The sequence below is a fragment of the Carassius auratus genome, chromosome 27, assembly GCF_003368295.1.
Source record: "Carassius auratus strain Wakin chromosome 27, ASM336829v1, whole genome shotgun sequence".
Classification (NCBI taxonomy): domain Eukaryota; kingdom Metazoa; phylum Chordata; class Actinopteri; order Cypriniformes; family Cyprinidae; genus Carassius; species Carassius auratus.
The window spans coordinates 23834664-23855831 of NC_039269.1; the positions used below are offsets into that span (position 1 = coordinate 23834664).

General features: G+C 35.5%; 1 protein-coding gene across 2 annotated transcripts in view; it reads right to left on the reverse strand.

Moving 5' to 3' along the window:
- Positions 1-376: 376 nt before the first annotated feature.
- egfra (epidermal growth factor receptor a (erythroblastic leukemia viral (v-erb-b) oncogene homolog, avian)) overlaps positions 377-21168 on the reverse strand; it is a 56763-nt gene continuing 35971 nt past the window's right edge. Inside the window, exons 3-28 of one of the 2 annotated variants that reach the window (XM_026206794.1) lie at positions 20835-21021; positions 20486-20620; positions 20327-20395; positions 19784-19902; positions 19217-19358; positions 18328-18444; positions 17694-17820; positions 17456-17529; positions 17245-17335; positions 16906-17105; positions 15208-15340; positions 14653-14743; positions 14329-14486; positions 14151-14192; positions 12884-13025; positions 12478-12600; positions 11547-11645; positions 10470-10655; positions 8120-8275; positions 7693-7768; positions 7004-7150; positions 6660-6757; positions 6411-6575; positions 3754-3795; positions 2089-2182; positions 377-882 (exon numbers count right to left, since the gene is read on the reverse strand). In XM_026206794.1, coding sequence (XP_026062579.1) covers positions 524-882; positions 2089-2182; positions 3754-3795; positions 6411-6575; positions 6660-6757; positions 7004-7150; positions 7693-7768; positions 8120-8275; positions 10470-10655; positions 11547-11645; positions 12478-12600; positions 12884-13025; positions 14151-14192; positions 14329-14486; positions 14653-14743; positions 15208-15340; positions 16906-17105; positions 17245-17335; positions 17456-17529; positions 17694-17820; positions 18328-18444; positions 19217-19358; positions 19784-19902; positions 20327-20395; positions 20486-20620; positions 20835-21021 — 3372 coding nt within the window. In that variant the 3' untranslated portion in view covers positions 377-523. Of the gene's footprint in view, positions 883-2079; positions 2183-3753; positions 3796-6410; positions 6576-6659; positions 6758-7003; positions 7151-7692; positions 7769-8119; positions 8276-10469; positions 10656-11546; positions 11646-12477; positions 12601-12883; positions 13026-14150; positions 14193-14328; positions 14487-14652; positions 14744-15207; positions 15341-16905; positions 17106-17244; positions 17336-17455; positions 17530-17693; positions 17821-18327; positions 18445-19216; positions 19359-19783; positions 19903-20326; positions 20396-20485; positions 20621-20834; positions 21022-21168 lie in introns of both variants that reach the window. The other variant, XM_026206793.1, reaches the window with a different exon arrangement.

Sequence of the window (21168 nt, forward strand, 5' to 3'; positions counted from 1 at the left end):
CTTACTGAATCCAAAGTTTTGAAAGATGTCACTCACTTCAATATTTCGTATTTAATGCAATGGATTTTTAAAAGTGACTTAAGTGTCCAAATACTTGGGTGCAACTATATCTTTAAAAGTTTCATGATTACAGACACTAATGAGCGCAGTAAAATGGTAAATGTAATTTGTTTGCTCATTTCAAACGTTATTAACACGACTGAAACCAGATTATTTAAAAGCAGTCTTTACATTTGTTGACAAGCATGTTTCATGATATGCCATTTCAGCACACCAGCACGTTTCCACTGGCATCAACGTGGGATTCATATCCTGTTGTCACTTAAGACATTTGGAGAGAGCCACAGTTGTCCGATCCAACAAAGTCTAGCTCAAAACAAAAACATTTGAACGCTAGCCCACGTTATGAAAAGCTCTTTCTGTCCTTGACAACTCAGCAAAATGTTTGCTATAAATAAATGTCCTTCCATCTTTATCTACTGTGAAGTGGCTCGTTTGAACAGTTACTCTTCTCCATAATGTTCTAGTGCACTTCCAGCCCCATATATTCTGCATTTTCCGCAGCCGGCAGGTGGCCGTTGGTGTGTGTTTTGAGCTCCAGGGGGCAGAAGTCCTGCTGGTAGTCTGGGTTGTCCATGCTGTTCTGAGGGTTGAAGCCCTGTACGCTGAAGAACGGCTGTCTGGAGTGGAGCTGTGTGTGGGACGTGTTCAGATACTCAGGTGGGGCGGCAGCAGCAGCAGGGCTCTTAAAGCAGTTCAGGTACTCTTCCTCAGTTTCGTCCAGGGCTGATGAAGAGTGTGGAAGAGTGCGGGGAGGTCCGGGGTGTTGGTATATTGGGTTGGTCATGCTGGACATCAGGGATTCATCCTGGTTGACATATTCTGGGAAAGAGGACAATTATGGGGTTAAATACACAATTTATTCTATTGGTTATTAGCAATTCATTAAGATCTACTTACAAAAATACCCTGAGACTGTATTAGCATCTATTAAAGTTATTGGCACCTAAAATAATTTAATTACACTTGTGACGTATGCAGGCTCTTGAGGAAAGTGTTGATGAAAACGAATGAGAAAGAAGGACAAATGATATCCCAATGCTTTTACGTTTTGTCTTGCAAAGCCTATATGATCCCCCAGAAACTTTTTGTTTGCATGCAAAGGTTTTGTGAATGCCTGAAAACTTAGTTTGCTTGAGAAAGATTCGTGAGGGGCCGAAAAACTTTGTGTTCACTTTTACCCCACAAGAAATATTTTGTTTGCTCACATAACATTTGCTTTTTCCAGATAAACCTTTTTCAGTTTGCTTGCAAAATGTTCACTTTTCCCCAAAAAACTTCGGAAGTGTTCGCTTGGAAAAGTCTGGTATTGCTTAAAGAAATTTGTGAGTGAATGCAAAGTTTTTAGGGGAAAAGCAACACTTTTGCAAACAAACAAAAAGTTTCTTGGAAGAGCGCAAAACTTTTTACGAATGTACGCAAAGTTTCTTAAAGGAATGCAACACTATTGCAAACAAACGCAAAGTTTAACGCAAACAAAAACACCATTTCTCTTGGGATGAAAAGGCACTGAAATATAGTTTCTTCTTCCATATGCCTTCAGGGGCTTCACACAACCTTGCATGACTTTATTCTATATTTTGAAAAAGGCTACTCTTCACAAAATTTTTACATTCTGAGATTTGAAAGTTAAATTTGAAGTGTTTTTCATGAAAAGGGACTTCAAGTTTGGGCTGCTCCTAACGCAAGTAGTGAATACTGTACGTGCCTGACAGACTCACATGGCTCAGTAAATGATTTAATTTTAACTCTCCCTTTAATAGTACAAATCAGAGCAAACCAAAAGAACGCAAGATCAACAGTAAGCAACACTGAGGTGCCCATTTCACCATAAAATAAAATGTGCCTCTTTATGCCCTTTTTGTTCTCATTCAGCATAATTTAATTTCAGGATATTACAAGAGATAAGATGATGTTATGTCTCCCAGTATGTGATACAGTTTGAACAAGTTAAACACTTTAACTCTCTAAATGCTAAAAACAACAACAACAAAAAAAAACCTCTGTCTGTGCTTGTACCATTCCAACCTGGAGCGGGCTGGAAGTCACCCTCATGGAAGTATTCCGTCGGATCTGGGATGTAGCGCAGAACCATGCTGTTCTCCCTTCCTGGGAAACCATTCTGAGAGAAAATAAAAGTATATTACTTAGCAAGTGACATTTTGGTTAAACCGGTTTCATTTCCTGTAACCGTTAATAGGTGAATGGCTAGAAGATTTCAAAAGCACAGCTGGGTACACGTGTATAATAAGTAAACCTTTGTCTTACATTTCATTCAATATTTCTTCGGCTATGCAAACTTTTATGTTCCGGTTGATCAATTCTTATATAAAAAAAACCCATAAATCTTTCTAAAACTATGCTCATTTGAACAGAGCGTGTCAATATGTATTGTCTGAAAATAATTTATGGAAATTTTCACACAAATTCTGACTCTTAGTTGTGTGGCCAATAGGTAAATTTCATTAACAGTATTTATATTGTGTGCAATTTTCAATCGATCATTTTGTCAAATTATGAAAAACTAAATTAACTATGCATTTAGGATACAAAACATTTATAAGAAAAAATTATAAAATGTAATTTCCTCCACAGAATTTACAACAAAGTCTTGGTTCCAGTACATTATTTCATATCAACAACAAATAAATACATTAAATAACAATTGCATGAGAAATTATTTTCAGTGGAAAAGTTAAAGAAACACCATGGTGTTTTTGCAGTCTTAAAGATCTTAAAGATTTTCTTTTATTTACTTATTTATTTTTTGGTTGTGCAAGTTATTAGTAAGCAATGTGATACTGTCTTGATGTCTGAATTTTTGTCTTGATGGTTTTTGTTAATCTTTTAGTTCCTCAGGGCTCCATTTTGGCCCGTTCTGTTCTTATTATATATGCCTCCTTTGGGTTCTACTTTTATGGGGCATAGGGTGTGATTTAATTTCTATGCAGATGACACCCAAATGTATTTGCCCCTGAAGCACAATGACAAAAAAACACTTAAGGTCCTGTAGCTATGTGCCTGTCTTATATCGAAGTTATGGTTTTCGTAATTGTATTTATTTATTTATTTTTCTTAATGAGAGCAAAACAGAGGTTATTGTGTTTGCACTTTCAGGACTTTCAGGTGTCTCTGATTGTGATTTGGGGGATTTGGTCTACTACATGTAAATGGTCTCCTATATGTAAATCTTGTTTGTGTTATTTTTGATTCTGCAAAAAAACAGACAAATGCAGTAGTTAAATCCTTTTTTCACTTAAAATTGCAAAGACTAAGAGTTTCTCAGCTTTTTCAGAGTTTGAGAGAGTGATGCAAATCGACTTGACTACTGCAATTCTCTTTTTATTGGAATAAGCCAATCTAATATCAATCATCTTCAAATACTGTAGTTCAAAATACAGCTGCCAGATTCCAGACTGGCACACGGAAATTTAATTATATCTCCCCTATATTATGTTCTCTGAACTGGCTGCTGTTCCATTACAGAATAGATTTAAAAATTCTCTCAGACCTTCTGAATCTGAATACATCTGTTAGGTCTCTGAGGTGATCTTAACTAAATATTAAGTGTATACACACTTTTTATGTTTTTAACATTTATTTCAGTATGGTTTGTACAGCACAGTAGTCAGCTTGTATCTTTAAGTTTATACATAAAATTGGATTTAATTTGATTTGATATGCGTAACCTACCCCATTCCTGATCTGACAGTTCCCAATGCTGCTGTTGAGACTCTGAAACAAAACAAAAGTAACCATGTGTTTATTATTAACTCTTTAAAAACAAGTATATATTTGTAACATAAACCAAATACTTTTGTAAAATAAAATAAAAATTTGGCTAGTTTTTAACTAAGCTAGCTTGATTTAATTTTACTTGTGATTCAAATAATACAACCCCAACTGAGTGCAGCATTATTACATACACACATATACTGTAAATTGCAAAGCCATTAAAATAATTATTTGTAATGAACACATTTGATATGGGAGAGGCAATGAAACATTTAGCTGAACTTGTCTCCTTTTGAAGACCCCTGTGATTGGTTTGTAGTACTAACATGTGGTAATGCACTTTTTTTGTATTATTTCTAGTCGCTCTGTGTACTATGGTTAATCCATTCAACTGACATAAAAAGATGATTACTGAGGACTGGATAAATCTTTCTATTCATCACCATGTGCACAAAACAGGCCTGTACCTGTTATGAGGAGAACAGAAGCCAGCCTTAATTGAGGCTCCAGGACCATAACAAAACCAAAGTCAGCAGTTCACGCAAGAATGTCATAGGATTTCCTTTGCAAAACATGCTCATTAAACACAAGGAACTAGGAAAAAACACCCTAAATAAGCTACCATCTATCAGAGAAACTACAGCCTTAAATGGCTATGCCTCAATGACTGTGTTATATAAGACTCTGTCTAAACTCAAGGCCTTCGTTCTGCCAAAAATTTTTTTACAAGTGTTGCCCGCGAAAGCAATCAGACTTGAAAGGCTGAAGGAGCTTTGCACGCACTTAGCGGCGGGCGCGAGGCCAGGAAGCACTCAGAATGCTGAGGCCTGGCGAGTCCTCTTGGACAGACATGCTTTGCTTTTCTGCTGCGGAACGGTCATTAATCAGGAGGCAGCTGGGAGGAAGCGGGGGAGAAGGTGAAAAGACAGAAGGACAGTGGAACAGGAAGTGGGTGAAGGAGGCCAGGCCAGGAGACGACGAAAATCAGGCCAGGTACATACGCCTCTGCTATCTGAACTTTCTGTCCTTTTGAGTGGAAGCACACAACTCTGTCATCAGATTTGATATCGCCTCCAGTCACTAGATTACAGGTACAACGAGAACTGTTTTAAGATGGACTGTCCATAGAGCTATTGCATTGCATTCATTTAGTATTTAGTATAATTTAGAGGAAAAATATAATATAATATATTATATAATTGTCTATATATATATATATATATATATATATATATATATACACACACACACATACACACACAATATATATATATATATATATATATATAGGTTATAGGCTAGTATTAGAGATTTCTTCACTTATCGAAATTTTGTAATATTGGATGTATTTTTGCTGATATTCATGCATGCAATTAAATGTAAAATGTGAAACTGTTTTAAACAAAACTGAAAATGAATATTCATTTTTTATTCTGTAATTATGATGCTATGATTTTATTTTTATTTATTTATTTATTTAATTATTTAGTTTCAGTGTTTTCTTTTTTATTTATTTAAACAAAATTGCATACAGTTTAATATAGGTCAGTAAAAACAGTATTATTTCGAAATTTAAAACAGGTGGTTTTAAAAGTAATTTAATCTTCAGTGTCACATAATCCTTCAGAAATCTTTAAAATATGCTGATTTTCTGCTCAGGAAACATGTTTATCAGTGTTGAAAACATTGCGCTGCTTACTATTTTTGTTGTATATACTCATTTTTTTTTTTATTAATAGAAAGTTGTAAAGAACAGCATTTAATTTAAATAAAAATGTCGCTTATTTCATGCTGAATTTAATAACTTTCTCTGCTGAATAATAAAAAAACAATTACGCTAGCATATTTAATGTTTTTAATCTCTGTTCTGTAGGGCTGCCCTCAACTAAGGATTGTTCTGGTTGACTAGTAGTCGTTCATTTTAAGAATTCATTTACAATTATTAATAAACAATGCAAATCAAAGATATACACAGTTTCGCGCTCAAATTCACATAGAGTGAGATGGTAGAAAGCGCATTCTGTTTGCTTTCATTATTTTACAAAAGCGCAATGTTCTGATGTTATTGTGAGCGCTCACAAATAAACGTCTTTACAGATTCGAAACATGTATTACTCTTATCTGTAAGAGCAACTGACTGCACCGGCGCCTCCATCTGTCCTGCAGCGAGCACACAGCTCTACTCTTTTCCACAGACACTTGAACAGCCCACATTTCTCTATGTGAACATTAGCTTTAGTGGCCATGTACAGTTGCTGCTACATACATATTTCAGATGATAAGCCATATTTGTGGTGGATGAATGATAGGTGAGTGTTTTGATGTCCTGCCTGATGTACTGTCGCCAATGTGGATTTGCCAATGTGGATTAGTTTTTTTCTGCGACTAAGTGGTTAATAAAAGTTTGGTCAACCAGCCTCTTCTAGTCGACTAATGTCATCACTACTGTTCTGTTGAATTGAGAGAAATAATCATATTGGCTGTCATGTAATCTTGTACGGTGTCTTTAGCAGTTTTTTATATCGAGATTGAAACTGTAGATTAAAAAATGAGTTGGAGTTTGAAATTACTTGAATGTCTAAATGAGCTGAATATGGACCATGAGTGTGTATTACCACAGAATGGAGCAGCTGTGTGCGGGAGGTGCTGGGGCTGCTGAAGAAGCTGTGATTGGGCACTAAATACTCGTCTGCATCCACAGCTTCATCCAGCTCTCCACTCATCAGACTGCGGTAGAACTTGGAGTCAGAAGGACTGGGTAAATGCATCCGATCATCACCCTGCCAACAGGAAAAGACTCATCAGTGAACATGCAGTATGTGAGAAATTCTCCAGTGAAGAAATCAGATTTGTGCTTCTCTCACCTGAATGACGAGATAGCGGGGTGGGTCACGTGCCATTTTAGTAAACTCAGAGATGAGCTCCCTGAAGCGAGGTCTGCTCTCTGCATCGATCATCCAACCTGGATCAAATCAGTGATGTGATAATAAATGTAACGTCTCCTAACACCCTAATGGTATTATTGCTATTATTATTTATTATTCAAATGTACAGATATTAGATATTGGCTGACATTGAATTTTTTCAATAGTATATGCCTAAAATTAAGCATTGAAAATATTAATATTAATACATTTCATGTGTGAAAACCATTTATTAAATGGAATGAAAGTACTACATAGTACATAGTGGAATGATTCAAACTTACATTTGACCATTATCATGTACACATCAATGGTGCAGATAGGAGGCTGTGGAAGTCTTTCTCCTTTCTCTAGAACTTCAGCAATTTCACTTGCAGGAATCCCATCATAGGGCTTTGTTCCAAATGTCATCAGTTCCCAGACTGTCACACCTAAAATAGTGTTGTTGTTTTTTTAATAAGTGTCCTCTTTTACACTGAAATCTATGGAAGCCCTTTTCTGGAACTGATTTAAAAAAAAAATTTAATCTTTAATCTTGTGAGGTTTATAACCTCACAGTTGTGAGATATAAAGTCAGAATTGCATGTTTATAACACACAACTGTGAGAAAAAAAGTCAGAATTCAGGATATAAACTCGCAATTCTGAGAAAAAAAAGTCACTTTATTTCTTAGAATTGCAACTTTATGTCTTGCAATTGTGAGTTTATATCTCAGAATTAAGATATTTTTATTATTTTTTACTGGCAATTGCGAGTTTATTTCACGTAATTTTGAGAAAAAAAGTCTGAATTGCGAGTTTGTATCACGCAATTATGAGATAAAAAGTCGCAATGACCTTTTTTATGTTTTATACAGTGGCGGAAACAGGCTTCCATAGAAGTCTATTAGTAAAATAAAAAAAATAAAAATTTAACTTTATCGTCTGAAAAAAGCAAGGGCAAATATTTCTTGCATTAGATAACTGTTACTAACCGTAACTCCAGACATCACTCTGGTGGGTGTATGTTCTGTGCAGGATGGATTCAAGTGCCATCCATTTTATTGGCACCTGTTGAAGGACATAGATAGATGATCAAAATCTCTATTTTAAATGTTAGAATTGGAAGTGATCTCATTAGATGCATTCTAGAGATGAACATCTGATTGTTAGTAGTCCTAGCCTTATACCACTGAGACACTAATAAGGCCATATTCATCACCTCAATATTTTTTATGACATTTATTATATACACTACAGTATACATTTCTGTAAAGCTGCTTTAAAATGATGTGTATGGTAAAAATCTTTATACAAATAAATTTGACTTGACAATTTAGGGACAGTTTTAATCTAGTAAAATGAAAAACTGCTAAACTTCTGTTATCATGATCCACTTTCCTAAAAAAAGAAGTAACAGACCTTTCCACCATCTGCGTGATACTCCTTCTCATCGGCATTCAACAGCTTGGCCAAGCCAAAATCAGTGATCTTCACATGCTGAGGGGTCTTTACCAACACATTACGAGCAGCCAAGTCTCTGTGCACAAGATGACGCTCTTCTAGGTAATTCATGCCCTAATAAAAGTCAAAGAGTATTTCAAAAGATTTTAGTTGACATTAGTAAACATAATGATGCACTCCTTCAGGCTGGAATAAAAATTTACCAACAACAGAATAAAATGTATTAATATGGGCTTCATGACTGCATATCATCCCAAAAGCGAATTTAAATGTTATGATACAGGAGTATTTACATCTGGAACTTCAATAATGCAATCATGAAAAGACCAAGTGTTAAGTGTTTATGAGCCACATACAGAATCTTTAACCGATCCAAATGGAGCAATGTCATCATACAGAGACGCGTGGATAGAAATAGTGGAATAGTGTAACTCACACACTGCAATACTTCAATATATATGATCAGAAGTGAATCAATTTCTATTATTTGCATACATGAATAGTTTTTATGCACTTCACGTGTAAAAGAAGCATAATGACATACACAATGAATCTGAGAGCAAACTGACTAACCATGACATGAAAATACAACAACAAATGTAAATATGCTCTAAGGGAAAACGTAAATTAAACTAGGGTGCCCCATCAATCAATAATAAAATTAATTTTTGATCATCGTAATGAATCATTTCCTTTAAAATAATGAATTTAAAGGTGCACTGTGTAATTTTTAGCGGCATCTAGCAGTGAGGTTGTGAATTGCAACCAACGGCTCAGTCCCGCGCTCACCACTCCCTTTAGAAAAGGAAGCTACAGTGGCCGACGCAGGTAAAGATGTCATCGGTAAAGACAGCAGAGAGCAATGAGATTTCTTTACAATGGTAAATCAAGGACTTATACTGACTTAATTATTCAATAAATCAATGTTATTGCGTATGTTAATGTACTTGTTCATCATTTTGTCAGTGTTTTATGCGCAAAAACAACAAAATGACGAAATGCGCTCTTGAAGAGCAGTTTGTCCATTTAGGGCTACTGTACAAACATGGTGGCGACTTCCATGTAAGGGGACCCGCTGTGTATGTAGATAGAAATAGCTCTATCTAAGGTAATAAAAACATAATGGTTCGTTAAAGGTCTTTATACACCTCTGAAAACATATTTATATATATTATATTGCATTTCTGTAAATAGATCATGGTAAATATTACACATTGCACCTTTAAACAATATATAACAAAAATATATATATATATATACTGTATTACAAATTTATTAAAATACTTATTTTTAATAATTAATTGCCCATTAAATAGTCAATTTAATTGATATCTCTAAAAACATCTGTTTAAATCAAATGTCATTCATTGATCGATCACAATGTGTGGAATGTAAAACAAGTGTAAACAGGCTCTAAGAGGTGCATGGATAAATGAAAACAATACATGGATCATTAGAATTACTGCGCAAATGGATGATTTTCAAACAAAAAGACAGTCAACGGTCGGTATTCAGGAACATGAAAGTATATTTGAACAAGCTTTTCTCAGAATGTTAAATCAACATACCAACCATATCATACATTTTCTAGTCATAATCCGATCAAAGTTTTTTTTTTATTTTTATTTTTTTATAAATCGTATTCCCTCAAATAAAAAAAATCTATAAAAGTAAAAACAACAACAACAACAACAAAGAGAACAGGACCCAGGATGCCAATCAATTAACGAGCAATCAAATGAATTGCTAATAAGAAGAATCTGTGTACAAAGCATTATTAATAATTGTATTTTAAGTAATAAACAGTGTTGGGAAGGTTACTTTGGAAATGTAATAGGTTACAGATTACAAGGTACCCTATTTAAATTGTATTAAGTAGTGTAACTATTTCAGTTACTTTATTATGTAACTGATTACATTTGATTCTTTTTTGATTAGTTTTCTAAATTTGTAGAAAATGTTTTCAATTGTTAAATGTTTTAAACCAGGCATGGTTAACCGTATAGAAGAATTCTACACTGATTACTGTCAGACTTTTAAAATCGTTCATCAAGATTATAATACGATTATTATAATTGTAATGTTTTTCTCAGTAACTTTTTAATTTATTATTCAATTATGTACATTTGTTTCATGCAACTAGTTACTCTCCAAATAAATATAAAATAATTTATTTTAATAATAAATTGTAATGAACACATTCAATTGACATCTCAAACATCTGTTCGTCATCAAATGAAATGACTCCAAGGTTAGCAGAAGCGATGAGATTAATAAATAAAAATAATTAAAAGAAAAATCAATTTACCTTAGCAATCTGCACACACCAGTTGAGCAGGTATTGAGAGCCGATGTTGTTCTTGTTTTCTCGGACGTAGTCCAGCAAACAGCCGTAGGGCATCAACTGGGTGATAAGTTGGACAGTGGAGGTCAAGCAGATGCCGAGCAGACGACACACGTGAGGATGCTCAACGCTTGCCATCACATAGGCCTCCTTTAGATGCAAACAAATGAGGTCAGTATATACTGTACATATCATAAAGCAACAATGTTATAGTCCCTACAGACTTAAAATTAACAAATGAGGTGCCTTAAGTACATTAGAAAATATTTGAAGGAATGGAGGCCTTGAATTCTGAAGAAAAATGCTGCAGGAAAATCTAAACTTAGCAGGAACACTAACAATCAAACCCGGGGTAATAAACTAGATATTTCCTAGAGCTTAGAGCTGCCAATACCAACAACCTTTTCTTTGCAAAAAAATGAGGGAGTGGCTGGTCTCTATTTCAACCTCTTTTCTTTTTAATATTAAATGTTTGTGCAGATCGGTTAAATTTGAGTTTCTACAGATTCTCCGAAGGTTATACTGGGTGTTTACATAGATGAGCTATCTTCAAAGTGACCTTGAGAAGCAGCCTGCACAGCCACATCCTCACAATCAAAGAGAATACTGGAGGAAATTACATTCTTTGTGTTAGAAAGGTCTTGTTTGCCATTGCAGTGATTCAAAAAGCAGGAATTCCTCCTCCAGGTTGAAGTTTTATGTTCTATATCAACTCCACACACAACATCCAGTGGGACTTGGTCAGATTACCCTTTAACTCAAGGTTATGTAGGATAGATTTCAGCTGCACCCGTCACTGGAGAATAAGGCCTTTTCTGTGCAATCATTATCTTGACTAAAATGATGAAATGCCGGTTTTACTGTTTGTGTTTACTGAAATAATTAACTATTAATTGGCTCACACAGAAACAGCACAAATGCAAGACTTATCACATTATTGGCAAAGAATGTAGGGAAAAGTGTTTGATTTTAGTCAAATACACAGTTATCTTTTTAAATGATGTAAAAATGTAACACCAAAATTCAGACTCTGATACTCACATCCAAGATCTCCTGGTTTGCTTTGGTAGACGTGGCTTCTCGTAAGACCTTAATGGCAACAGGGATCTTCACACTCTCTCCTTCTGGAACCCACAAGCCCTGCAGGAACGGACACATATCTGTTTTAATATCTCATGCTGCAAACAAAGTAACACCCAGTGTTTTGTAACTGATGAGGTTTCACAGCTGAAATCATCTTGAGATAAAGAGATAACCTTTATTTCTACAGATCAACAACTAATTGTGCTTGTGGTTTAGAGAAAATGAAGAAGGCATTGTATGAGGAAAGAACGTAGCAACACGTTTTTAAATAAGCAACCTTAAAGGGATATTCCATCCCAAAACGACATTATTCACTTACCCCTTTGTCGTTCCAAACCGGTAAAAGCGTTGTTCGTCTTGAGAACAAAATGTAAGATATTTTGGATAAAAAACAGTTTTTACCACTTATGTTTGAAAGCAAACAATGCATCAGCGCAGCGTGGCGCATACTTAAATATCCCAAAATATAAAAGATCCCCAAATATCTTAAAATGTGTTCCAAAGACGAACAAAGATTTTACGGGTTTGGAACGGCATGGGGGTAAGTGATTAAAGACAAAATTTCAATTTTTGGGTGGAGTAAAATCTTTAAAAAGATAGCTCTTCCAGAACTTAACGTTCTGTCATCATTTACTCACCCTCATGTTGTTCCAAACCTGTATGAACTTCTATCTTCTCCTGAGCACAAAAGAATATATTTTGAAGAATATGGAATATTTTCTGTTCCCCATAATGTTTGGTTACCCACATTCTTTAAAATCTTATTTTATGTTCAACAACAGGAAGAAACTCGTACAGGTTTGGAACAGCTTGAGGACATGTAAATGATGTAAATGATGACCAGATTTTATTTTTGAGTGAACTGTCCCTTTAAATGGAGGTCAGTCACCTTATACACAGTGCCGAAAGCTCCGGACCCAAGCACTTTGATCTTCTTGAACTCCGTCTCTTTGAGGATGCGCAGCAAGGCCTGGTTGGGGGCTTTGCCACTTGGGGTCAGAGGCTCCACTAGCTGTAGAGACAAATAGAGTCAGGAAAGCTGCCCTCAACGCACAAACACATCCTGTCTTTGAATGAGTATGGGATGACATGGATCTGTCTGTATCTATGGAAGCTATTGCCTCATTGAACGATTTCCATCAGCATTCACTGTTGACACTACAACAGTAAACTGGCTTCACTGCATTGATCTTACATGGTTTCACCAAGCTCTGCCAGCTCTCTTACTTAAAGTCTTTGGTTGTTTAACAGTAGATACTCCGAATATTCAGATTATGGTTGTCTTGTGATCTGACCTCTCTTTCTTGCAGGAGTCGTCGTAAGGTTCTCTTCCTTTTGATGTGCCGTCTGCGCAGAAAAACAGCAACTCCTAGAGCCAGGATAACAAACGCCAGCAGACCTCCGACCACACCAGCGGCAATCATGGGCAAACCCGAGCTACAGACCAAAGGAACATTACTGAGTTGAACTTTCTGCAGTGGAAGATGGTCCTCTCTTGAGATGTCACTAGATCTCAGAACCCACTGAGTGGTTACGCTCTTAGATATTACTTAGATTTATACCATGTGAAGGGGTTTGTAGTTTAAAATGTTGAATTTTTTGTTGTGAATTAATTTGAATATGAATTAATTTGGTTGCACTTTATTTTACAGTATGTTTAATTCCATGTACTTATAGTGTACTTACAGTGTATTTATCTAAGAAAATTCTGGTAATACAAGGTAACTACATGGGTTAGGGTTAGGTTTAGGGATAGGTTCAGGGTTAGTACCTAGTTATTACACAGTTATTGTAATTACTATAATAAGTACATAGTATGTACATGCGGAACAGGGCTATAAAATAAAGTGCTACCATTAATTTATAGAAATATCTATGGGTTAAATGTCTTTGGATTTCTATTAAAATTTAGATTTCTAGGATTTTCTATTTTTTTATTTATATATTTATATATTTATATCCCTCCCCATAATTAGTAAGAAGGTCTCCAGTGGCATGGTGTTGTTTTTATTGTTTAATTTAATTATGTATTTATTTATTTTTTTATCATATTATATATTTATCGTAATTTATGGAAGTTAATTTTCAATTATTCCATAAATACATTTCTAATGTTTTCATTATTTATAATAACTAATAAGGCCAACTTAAAGGAATCAGGTGTGTAATTTATGGTGTTTTTTCATTTTAGTTCCACTTTAAATAAAAAATAGGCCTGTATATGATTTATAGACTTATATATTTATGGTAATAATAATACAGGATGATGCATCATCATCCTGTACAAGCGAAAATCATTTCTAGATTTATTACACTTCAGCAGAAAGGCACACTAATCTCAAGAAGGATATCTTCCTTTATTTGTCACCATATGCATCATTATTCCATACTGTGACCAAGGCTTGAGTATTTGGTACTATTTTCTAAAAATATGCAACATTTCACAGCCTCTTTAGTTTTTCAACAGAAATTATTGGGTTTATATGAGGATACACATTATGATTCTTGGGATATCCTGGAAAAGGGATGCATGCAGCAAAGCATTATGGGGCAGATTCTTACCCTTTGAAATCTTTGCAGTCCTTCAGATCAGGTCCAGTACATCTGCAATTCAAAACATAAATTGAATCAGTCACAATAAATGCAAATTGCAATCCCTGATGAACCTGGTTGAATTACACAAATGATCATTACATGTCATAACATTCAAATAAAGCATCTTTTACGATGCCTCACTCACCCCTGGGTGCAGTTCTCATGACAGGGCTGGCATACTCGCATCGCGTCAGCATATTTCCAAATGAGTACGTCCTTCTCTCCGGGTATGCCTTGTGGGCAGCGTGTAACACAGTGCGGCCCATCTTTGTAGTTTGCACAAGCTGTACATTTGTCAGGTCCCTGGACAAAAGATAGCAATTAGATGGCACACACAACTTTTCTACAGTCTTCATGTGATGTGAATTTAATGATGTGTCTCCAGGACACAACTGGGACAAAAAAAAAGAATAAACACTGTTTACTGACTGTAGAATATTTGGTATTGTTGAATGGGTTTGATACTTACAGGGCCGGTGCAGGTCAGGGATTCATTCTTGAGCAGACATTCAGGGTCACACTCGACACATGTTTTATTGACCTCATATTCACGTGGCTCACTGTATGGACAAAAAAATCAGTTCTGGTCAATATAGCTGAAATCATAATTGAACCAAAAAAATGCATTGCATGCAATTTACTAGCATATTGACTGTTTATTATTACTTATAAAGGACATATTAATGCTTTATCATATTCTAAATTCTCTTATGTAGAATGTTAAGAGTTAATAGTGACAACTGATCCCAAAACTAAAGTGTGACCAAATTAAAAAAATAATAGTTGTGCCACTTTTCCAGACATTTCCATGCCCTATTTCTATTTTCCTTTCATTAAAAGTAGACCAAAAAAAGTAAAGGATAATATGTAGTCAGCCGGCTATGATCACAAAGTAAACGAAGTGGTTTAATAAAAATAAACACATTTAAGATAAGGATTTAAATGTTTGCATTCAGAGACATGACCTGCTATTAAGCGTTTAAACATGGATAAACTGAGAAGGCATAGTAGAGCTCCCACTCACCCAGCCAGCAGGCTGCAGGAAGCCACACAGTGTTTTTTACGGGTGTAATGCTTACAGCTGAAGCACATAGTGGGACCAGGACCCCAACAGCCATCATTTGTGCACATCTCATCACACGTGCTGTTCTGATTCGCTGTAAAAGATATCAACACAAAAGATAAGGGTAACACTTTATTTTGATGGTCCCTTTATTAGAGTAGATTAGATTAGACTATTAGTACTATTAGAGTAGTAGTAGACTGTCTGCTTAATATCTGCTAACTCTTCGTTATGATGGTGTCCCAACAGACATTCTAAATTTGCATTTCAACTTATTCTAACCCTAACCCTCCCAGTCTTCTAATACTCTACTAACACTCTAGTGAGAGTTAATAGATAGGTGCAATGTTATTATAGTCAACAGAATGTGTTAAAGGGACCTTTGAAATAAAGTGAAACCAAGATATGTGTTTTAAAGTCAAATGTCTGTGAAAGAAAACATGTAAAACATTCTTCCTCAAAGAGAGAATTCTGGCGCTATTTACTCATTCACCAAACCTTTAAGGTTTTATTTTCTGCGGAATGTAGTTTTCGTTACCAGATTTTATATTTGGGAATACTATTAACTAGTTGCTTATTGGCTGTTTATTACCAGTGTTGGGTATCAACTAGTTATTATTAATGCATTACAATAAAAATATTGCTTTCTACCTGGTAACTAATTACTAATTACTAATTAAATTTAAATAAATAATATTACAGTTACCATCAATCAATCAATTACATCATTTACAATCAAATTCAATCATCCCAATTAATTTTCATTATTTTATATAAATGTGACATCACCGGAAGATGGAGAATATGGAGAAGCCCACATCATATAGCAGCTGGAAATACAGCCATTATTTGAATTTTGTAGGGAGAAAGGATGACCAAAACATCAATGTCACATGTAAATTGTATAGTAGTACTAACACTTTATCTACTGCGAATCCCAACATGTTTGAAGGGTTCTACCTTCTTGAGCCCTGTTGCAAATTTTACTATGTTGCTGCTTTATTTTGTCATCAGTTTGAGCCAGTTGTACTCTTCATTCATCTCTAACTTCATGGATTCAGATTTTTTGGGGATGTGATGGGAAAGTAATGTAACTAGTGATGCAACTAATTACTATTGGCCGGGAGTAATAAGTAATGTAAACATATTATTTTGAAAGTAGGAACTAGTAATGAGTAATATATTACACTTATTGAGTTACTAGGCCAACACTGTTTATTACTTACAAAGTACATATTAATGCCTTATTCTGCATGATCATATTCTACATACCTTAATCCTACCCAATACCTAAAGATAACTACTACAACTATCTACCTTACTATAAATAAGCAATAAATTAGGAGTTTATTAGGAAAAACTCTTAGTTAATAGCAAACAATAAGTGTTACTGAATCTTTGCACAGCTATTGTAAATTGCACTTCCGCTACAGTTTATAAGAACATCATTTATGGTTCCATGATGTTTCTGTGCTTTTTTAAGTTTGACAGATGTGGACACTATGAACTGCATTTGGAAAAGGACTGCACGAAGATTGTTTAAAAATTCTCCTTTTGTGTTTTTAGTTTGGAATGTGGGAGCAACTTGCAACAGAATTGTCATTTTTGGTTGAACCAAGCTGAAATTATTTGACAGGTGTTATTGTGTTAATTCATTACCGCAGGTGGCAGCATCAGCGTTTTTTATCATTTTGGCAGACTGTTGATCAGATTTGAAGAACCGTTTCCAGTGCTCAAGGCTGGTGTAGCAGAGATGCTTATTCTGAGCAATGACCACATCACCATCACTGATCTCCCTCAGCGAACGCAGGCCGAAATGTGTGATTTGAGTTTGGGTGACAGCGAAGCTGAAGGCCCCTCTGTGGGAGCAGAAAGGACATGGGGTGTCTTTCTTAACAAAACAAACAGCATGATTCATTTGGGAGCAACAATTTATCGTCATGTGTCAAAAATCTCAGAGATTGCTGACATATTTGAGACTGCAGTATTTTGACTTACTGCTTTTTTGTACGTCCACGGATGACCTCAAGGTTTTCAAAGGCACTGAGGGATGGCATGTCTTTCGGCCACTGCTGAATCACCAGGTAGCCTTGGAGTTAGGAGAGGAAGAATATCTTCAGGAATGTTTACGAACACTGAAGGGCTAAAGGTCCCCTACATGAAACACCATTTTAACCATTCCAAATGTATTAAACCACAGCATTCTCACCAGTGATTTCTTTTACAGTTTTGAATATGTTGAGCTTGGCCGGGTCCAGTCCTGGAGTTTTAGTATGCTGGTCACTGTTAATTATAGTAATAAGAAGGATTTAAGAGACACAAATCTAAATAATTCAAATATGTTTCAAAAATATTCAAAGTATAATTGTCTTAAAGCAACAAGGAATGGCACTAAGCAATGTGGAATTAAATCGTATTGATCAGAGAGCGTGAAACATCCTTCTCACCCGTTAAATGTCGTGGTGAGAATTGCAACACCTCCGCTGATTTTTGTGCAGTTTTCAAAGGAATCAATGTTGCTGGCATTGATTGACAGGACGTTGAGCAGAGGCCCCATTCCCAGCCCATTGCAAACTAGAGGGAAGGCAGGAAACATTCAATATTAACTGCATCTTCTTTCTTAAGTAAAGAAATAGCCATGAAGGCAATAATAAATTAAACTCTTATGCTACCAGTAAAAGGTTTAGACACACTTGACTGAATTTGTGCTTTGAATAAATGAAAAAAAAAAAACTTTAGTCCAAACCTGAAATGACTTTAGTTTGAAAACTAATTTAAATTAATCTGGTGTATGAATTTATTAAAACTAAATGTGTCTGTCAGCTACAAATGCAAACATAAAAGTACACACATTATATATATTTGCAATATTATGGTAGGACAGACGGCGAATAGATTAATAAATTAATAATAAATTACAGTTTTTACAGCATTAATTAATTAATTTATTTTTATTCTATTAAAAGTTATAATGCACCTAAAACAAGACTGATGTGTTTGCTCAACTAGAAAAAGAAATATAAAGAAACAAGCTGGATTTTTACAAAACGGCATATTCCTGAGCAGCAGTTTCAACTGTACCTTTTGGACACAGGCCATCACACTTCTTACATTTCCGAACTCCACCCGCATCCACCTCATAGGTGCCAGGGCTGCATGTTCTTACACATGCCCCATGGTCTGTTACGACATAGTTGTCTGAGAAAGAAAAAAAAAAAAACACCAAACCAACAATCACTCCAGAGTCATTAACCCCAACCAACCAAAGCAGCACAACACAGCATCCTTCTGTCATGGTAAAGTCGCTTTCTGAAATGTTATTCAGAAACCAATGTTGAGCAACAGTTAAAGAGTATTTATCTCTGCCTGGCATGTGTCATTTAGATTTTAACCCTGGTCCCCTCAAACATTTATCTCCAGATTGCTATAGTTCAAGATTTCTTTAGAATAAGATTTAATCTTAAGATTTAATTGTTTTCATTTGAGTTGCGTAAATCTGTGATGGAACTGATTGCATTGCTGCCCATTTTAACCGGGACACTCATGTGAAAGAGATTTTTAATCTCAGTCTTTTCTGGTTAAATAAAGGTTAAATAAATAAATTAATAAATCCCTTACACCCCCAAATTATTATTATTTTTTTGTCATTATTCACTCACCCTCATGTTGTTCCAAATCTGTATAAATTTCTTTCTTCTGCTGAGCACAAAGGAAGATATTTCTTAAAATGTTGGTAACCAGTTGACATTGACTTCTATAGTGTGGATGTAAAGGGCTACCAGCAACTGTTTGGTTATCAACATTCTTTAAAATATCTTTATATTGTGTTCACCAGAAGAAAAAAAGGAAAGGTTTGGAACCATATGAGGGTGAGTGAATGATGACAAACTGTTCATTTTGTCATGAACTTATTTTCTAACAGCTTGAATTCACTTGGTTATGGTTATGTGTTTTTCTTGAGACGACTTACGTGGGCAATTCTTGATGCACGTTGCTCCAAAACTGTACTTCCCGTCAGGGTTTGAAGCAAGCTGGTGGGTGTTGGGGTCATAGAGCATGAGCCGTGGACATGCGTCCTTACATGTCCCCTCATCCTGGAAGTCCTTACAGGCCTACAGAACACACAAACAACATTTCCCATGAGCGCAAAGTTTTTCATTGCCCCTGAGGTTACTTTTACTGCATCTGTACACTTCACTGGGAATTAATGTAATACTGTAATACTGTAATTTCACTGTAATACTGCAGACAAGCCTTGTACTGTTATTTAATCAAAATAAGTATAAGTGTTATAGTTTTTAACACATTCAAGCTGCTGTGAATTTCTCACATTTTGAGTCATATGACTGTCATTATTCACTCTGAATTACTTCAGTTCGTAATTATATCTAAACATGATTTCTACAGCTATGGATGACTTTACTAACTGTGTTTAGGCTTACATGTACAGTAGCATTCAGTTTGTAATGAAAGATTAATGAGTAAACAAGTGAATTATTAAGAAGCTAATCTTATTCTGTATATGTGTGGTTCTCACCAGGCAGTCGGTTGGTCTGGGTCCAGTGCAGCCAGCAGCACAATGTTCATTACAGCAGTCAATTGGTTTGGGCCCCTTACACCTCCCTGAACACTGCTCCGCACAGATCACCTTAGTCACTAAATATTACAGAGAGAGAAGAAACTTCACAGACCCTGACCGTACTATCTGTGTTTGCTAGAATTGAGCACAGCAACAACAATTCAATATTCTTCTGAAGAGTTTTCAAAACATTCCTCTGGGGGTCAAGTAGTGCTTTTTCAGCAGTTGTGAAATATAAGCCAGGCATCAAGTAAATAAACTAAAGAGGCGCATTAAAAACTCCTCATGAAGCAGAAATCCTAAATCGTTACTCCAGTGCATTTTGCAGTGGGACTACGGATTACTAACCCAGGGTTAAATATGTACAGTATGAAACATGTACAAAAAGATAACCCAGGTTTACCCTATCAAACCGGATCTAAAATTTCAAGTGTAAATGCCATAACTGAATTTGTTTAAATTAATAAATCTGATGCACTTGAGTAGTTTAAGAGCACTTACTTTTTTGGCAGTTTTGGGGACCAGGGCCCCAACAGGACCCATTGTAACAGCTCCGGTCACACTTCTTACCTGTGGGAGGTAAAGTAGAACATTCTCAGTCAAAATGCAGAATTAATTAGTACCATTTAATATACATGTACAAACTTCAGAGGGACATACAGTGTTCTGCAGAGCTTGGTTCCGTCTCTTTGATTTTAGGCTGGCTCTTCATGTTCAGAATATCAGTCCACTGGATGGTCTCCACGTTACATAAATGATTGTTACTGGCAAATTTGATCCCACCCTTCAGGATTTCTAAGAAAGTAAAATGACGTATGACAAACCTCACATTTGGAACATAGGTTTATTCATATTTTCCAAATATAACTTCTATGAGAAGTAATAAATATGATTCCCTCTACAAAACTAATGTGCGAAAGACAAAGCATTTAGGAGAATTTGTTATTCTAATTTATCAGGGAACAAACACACACACACTCACAAAGAACAGTTTTACATAACCACATACCAGTTAAGCTAGTCAGTGGCAACTCGTTTACGCCTTGCCCAATGCTGTTGTTGTAGTTCAGGAGGACAGCTAAAGCATATTTGTCGTCATAAAGAGAGTGGCCACGGATGATGCGTAGGTTCTCAAGAGGGATTCTGGGAGCCGTGTTGATCCCAATAAGAACATAGCCACCAACTTCTTGAATGCTCTAAAAATCAGGAACAACAACACAAAATAACATTAAACACAAACCTCACTAAACCTACAACACTGTAACTATATAAAGAGCTGTCTGGAATATCATATAGTTTAATTTTTTTTTAAATATGTCATGAAATATAAACTGGATTTAGCA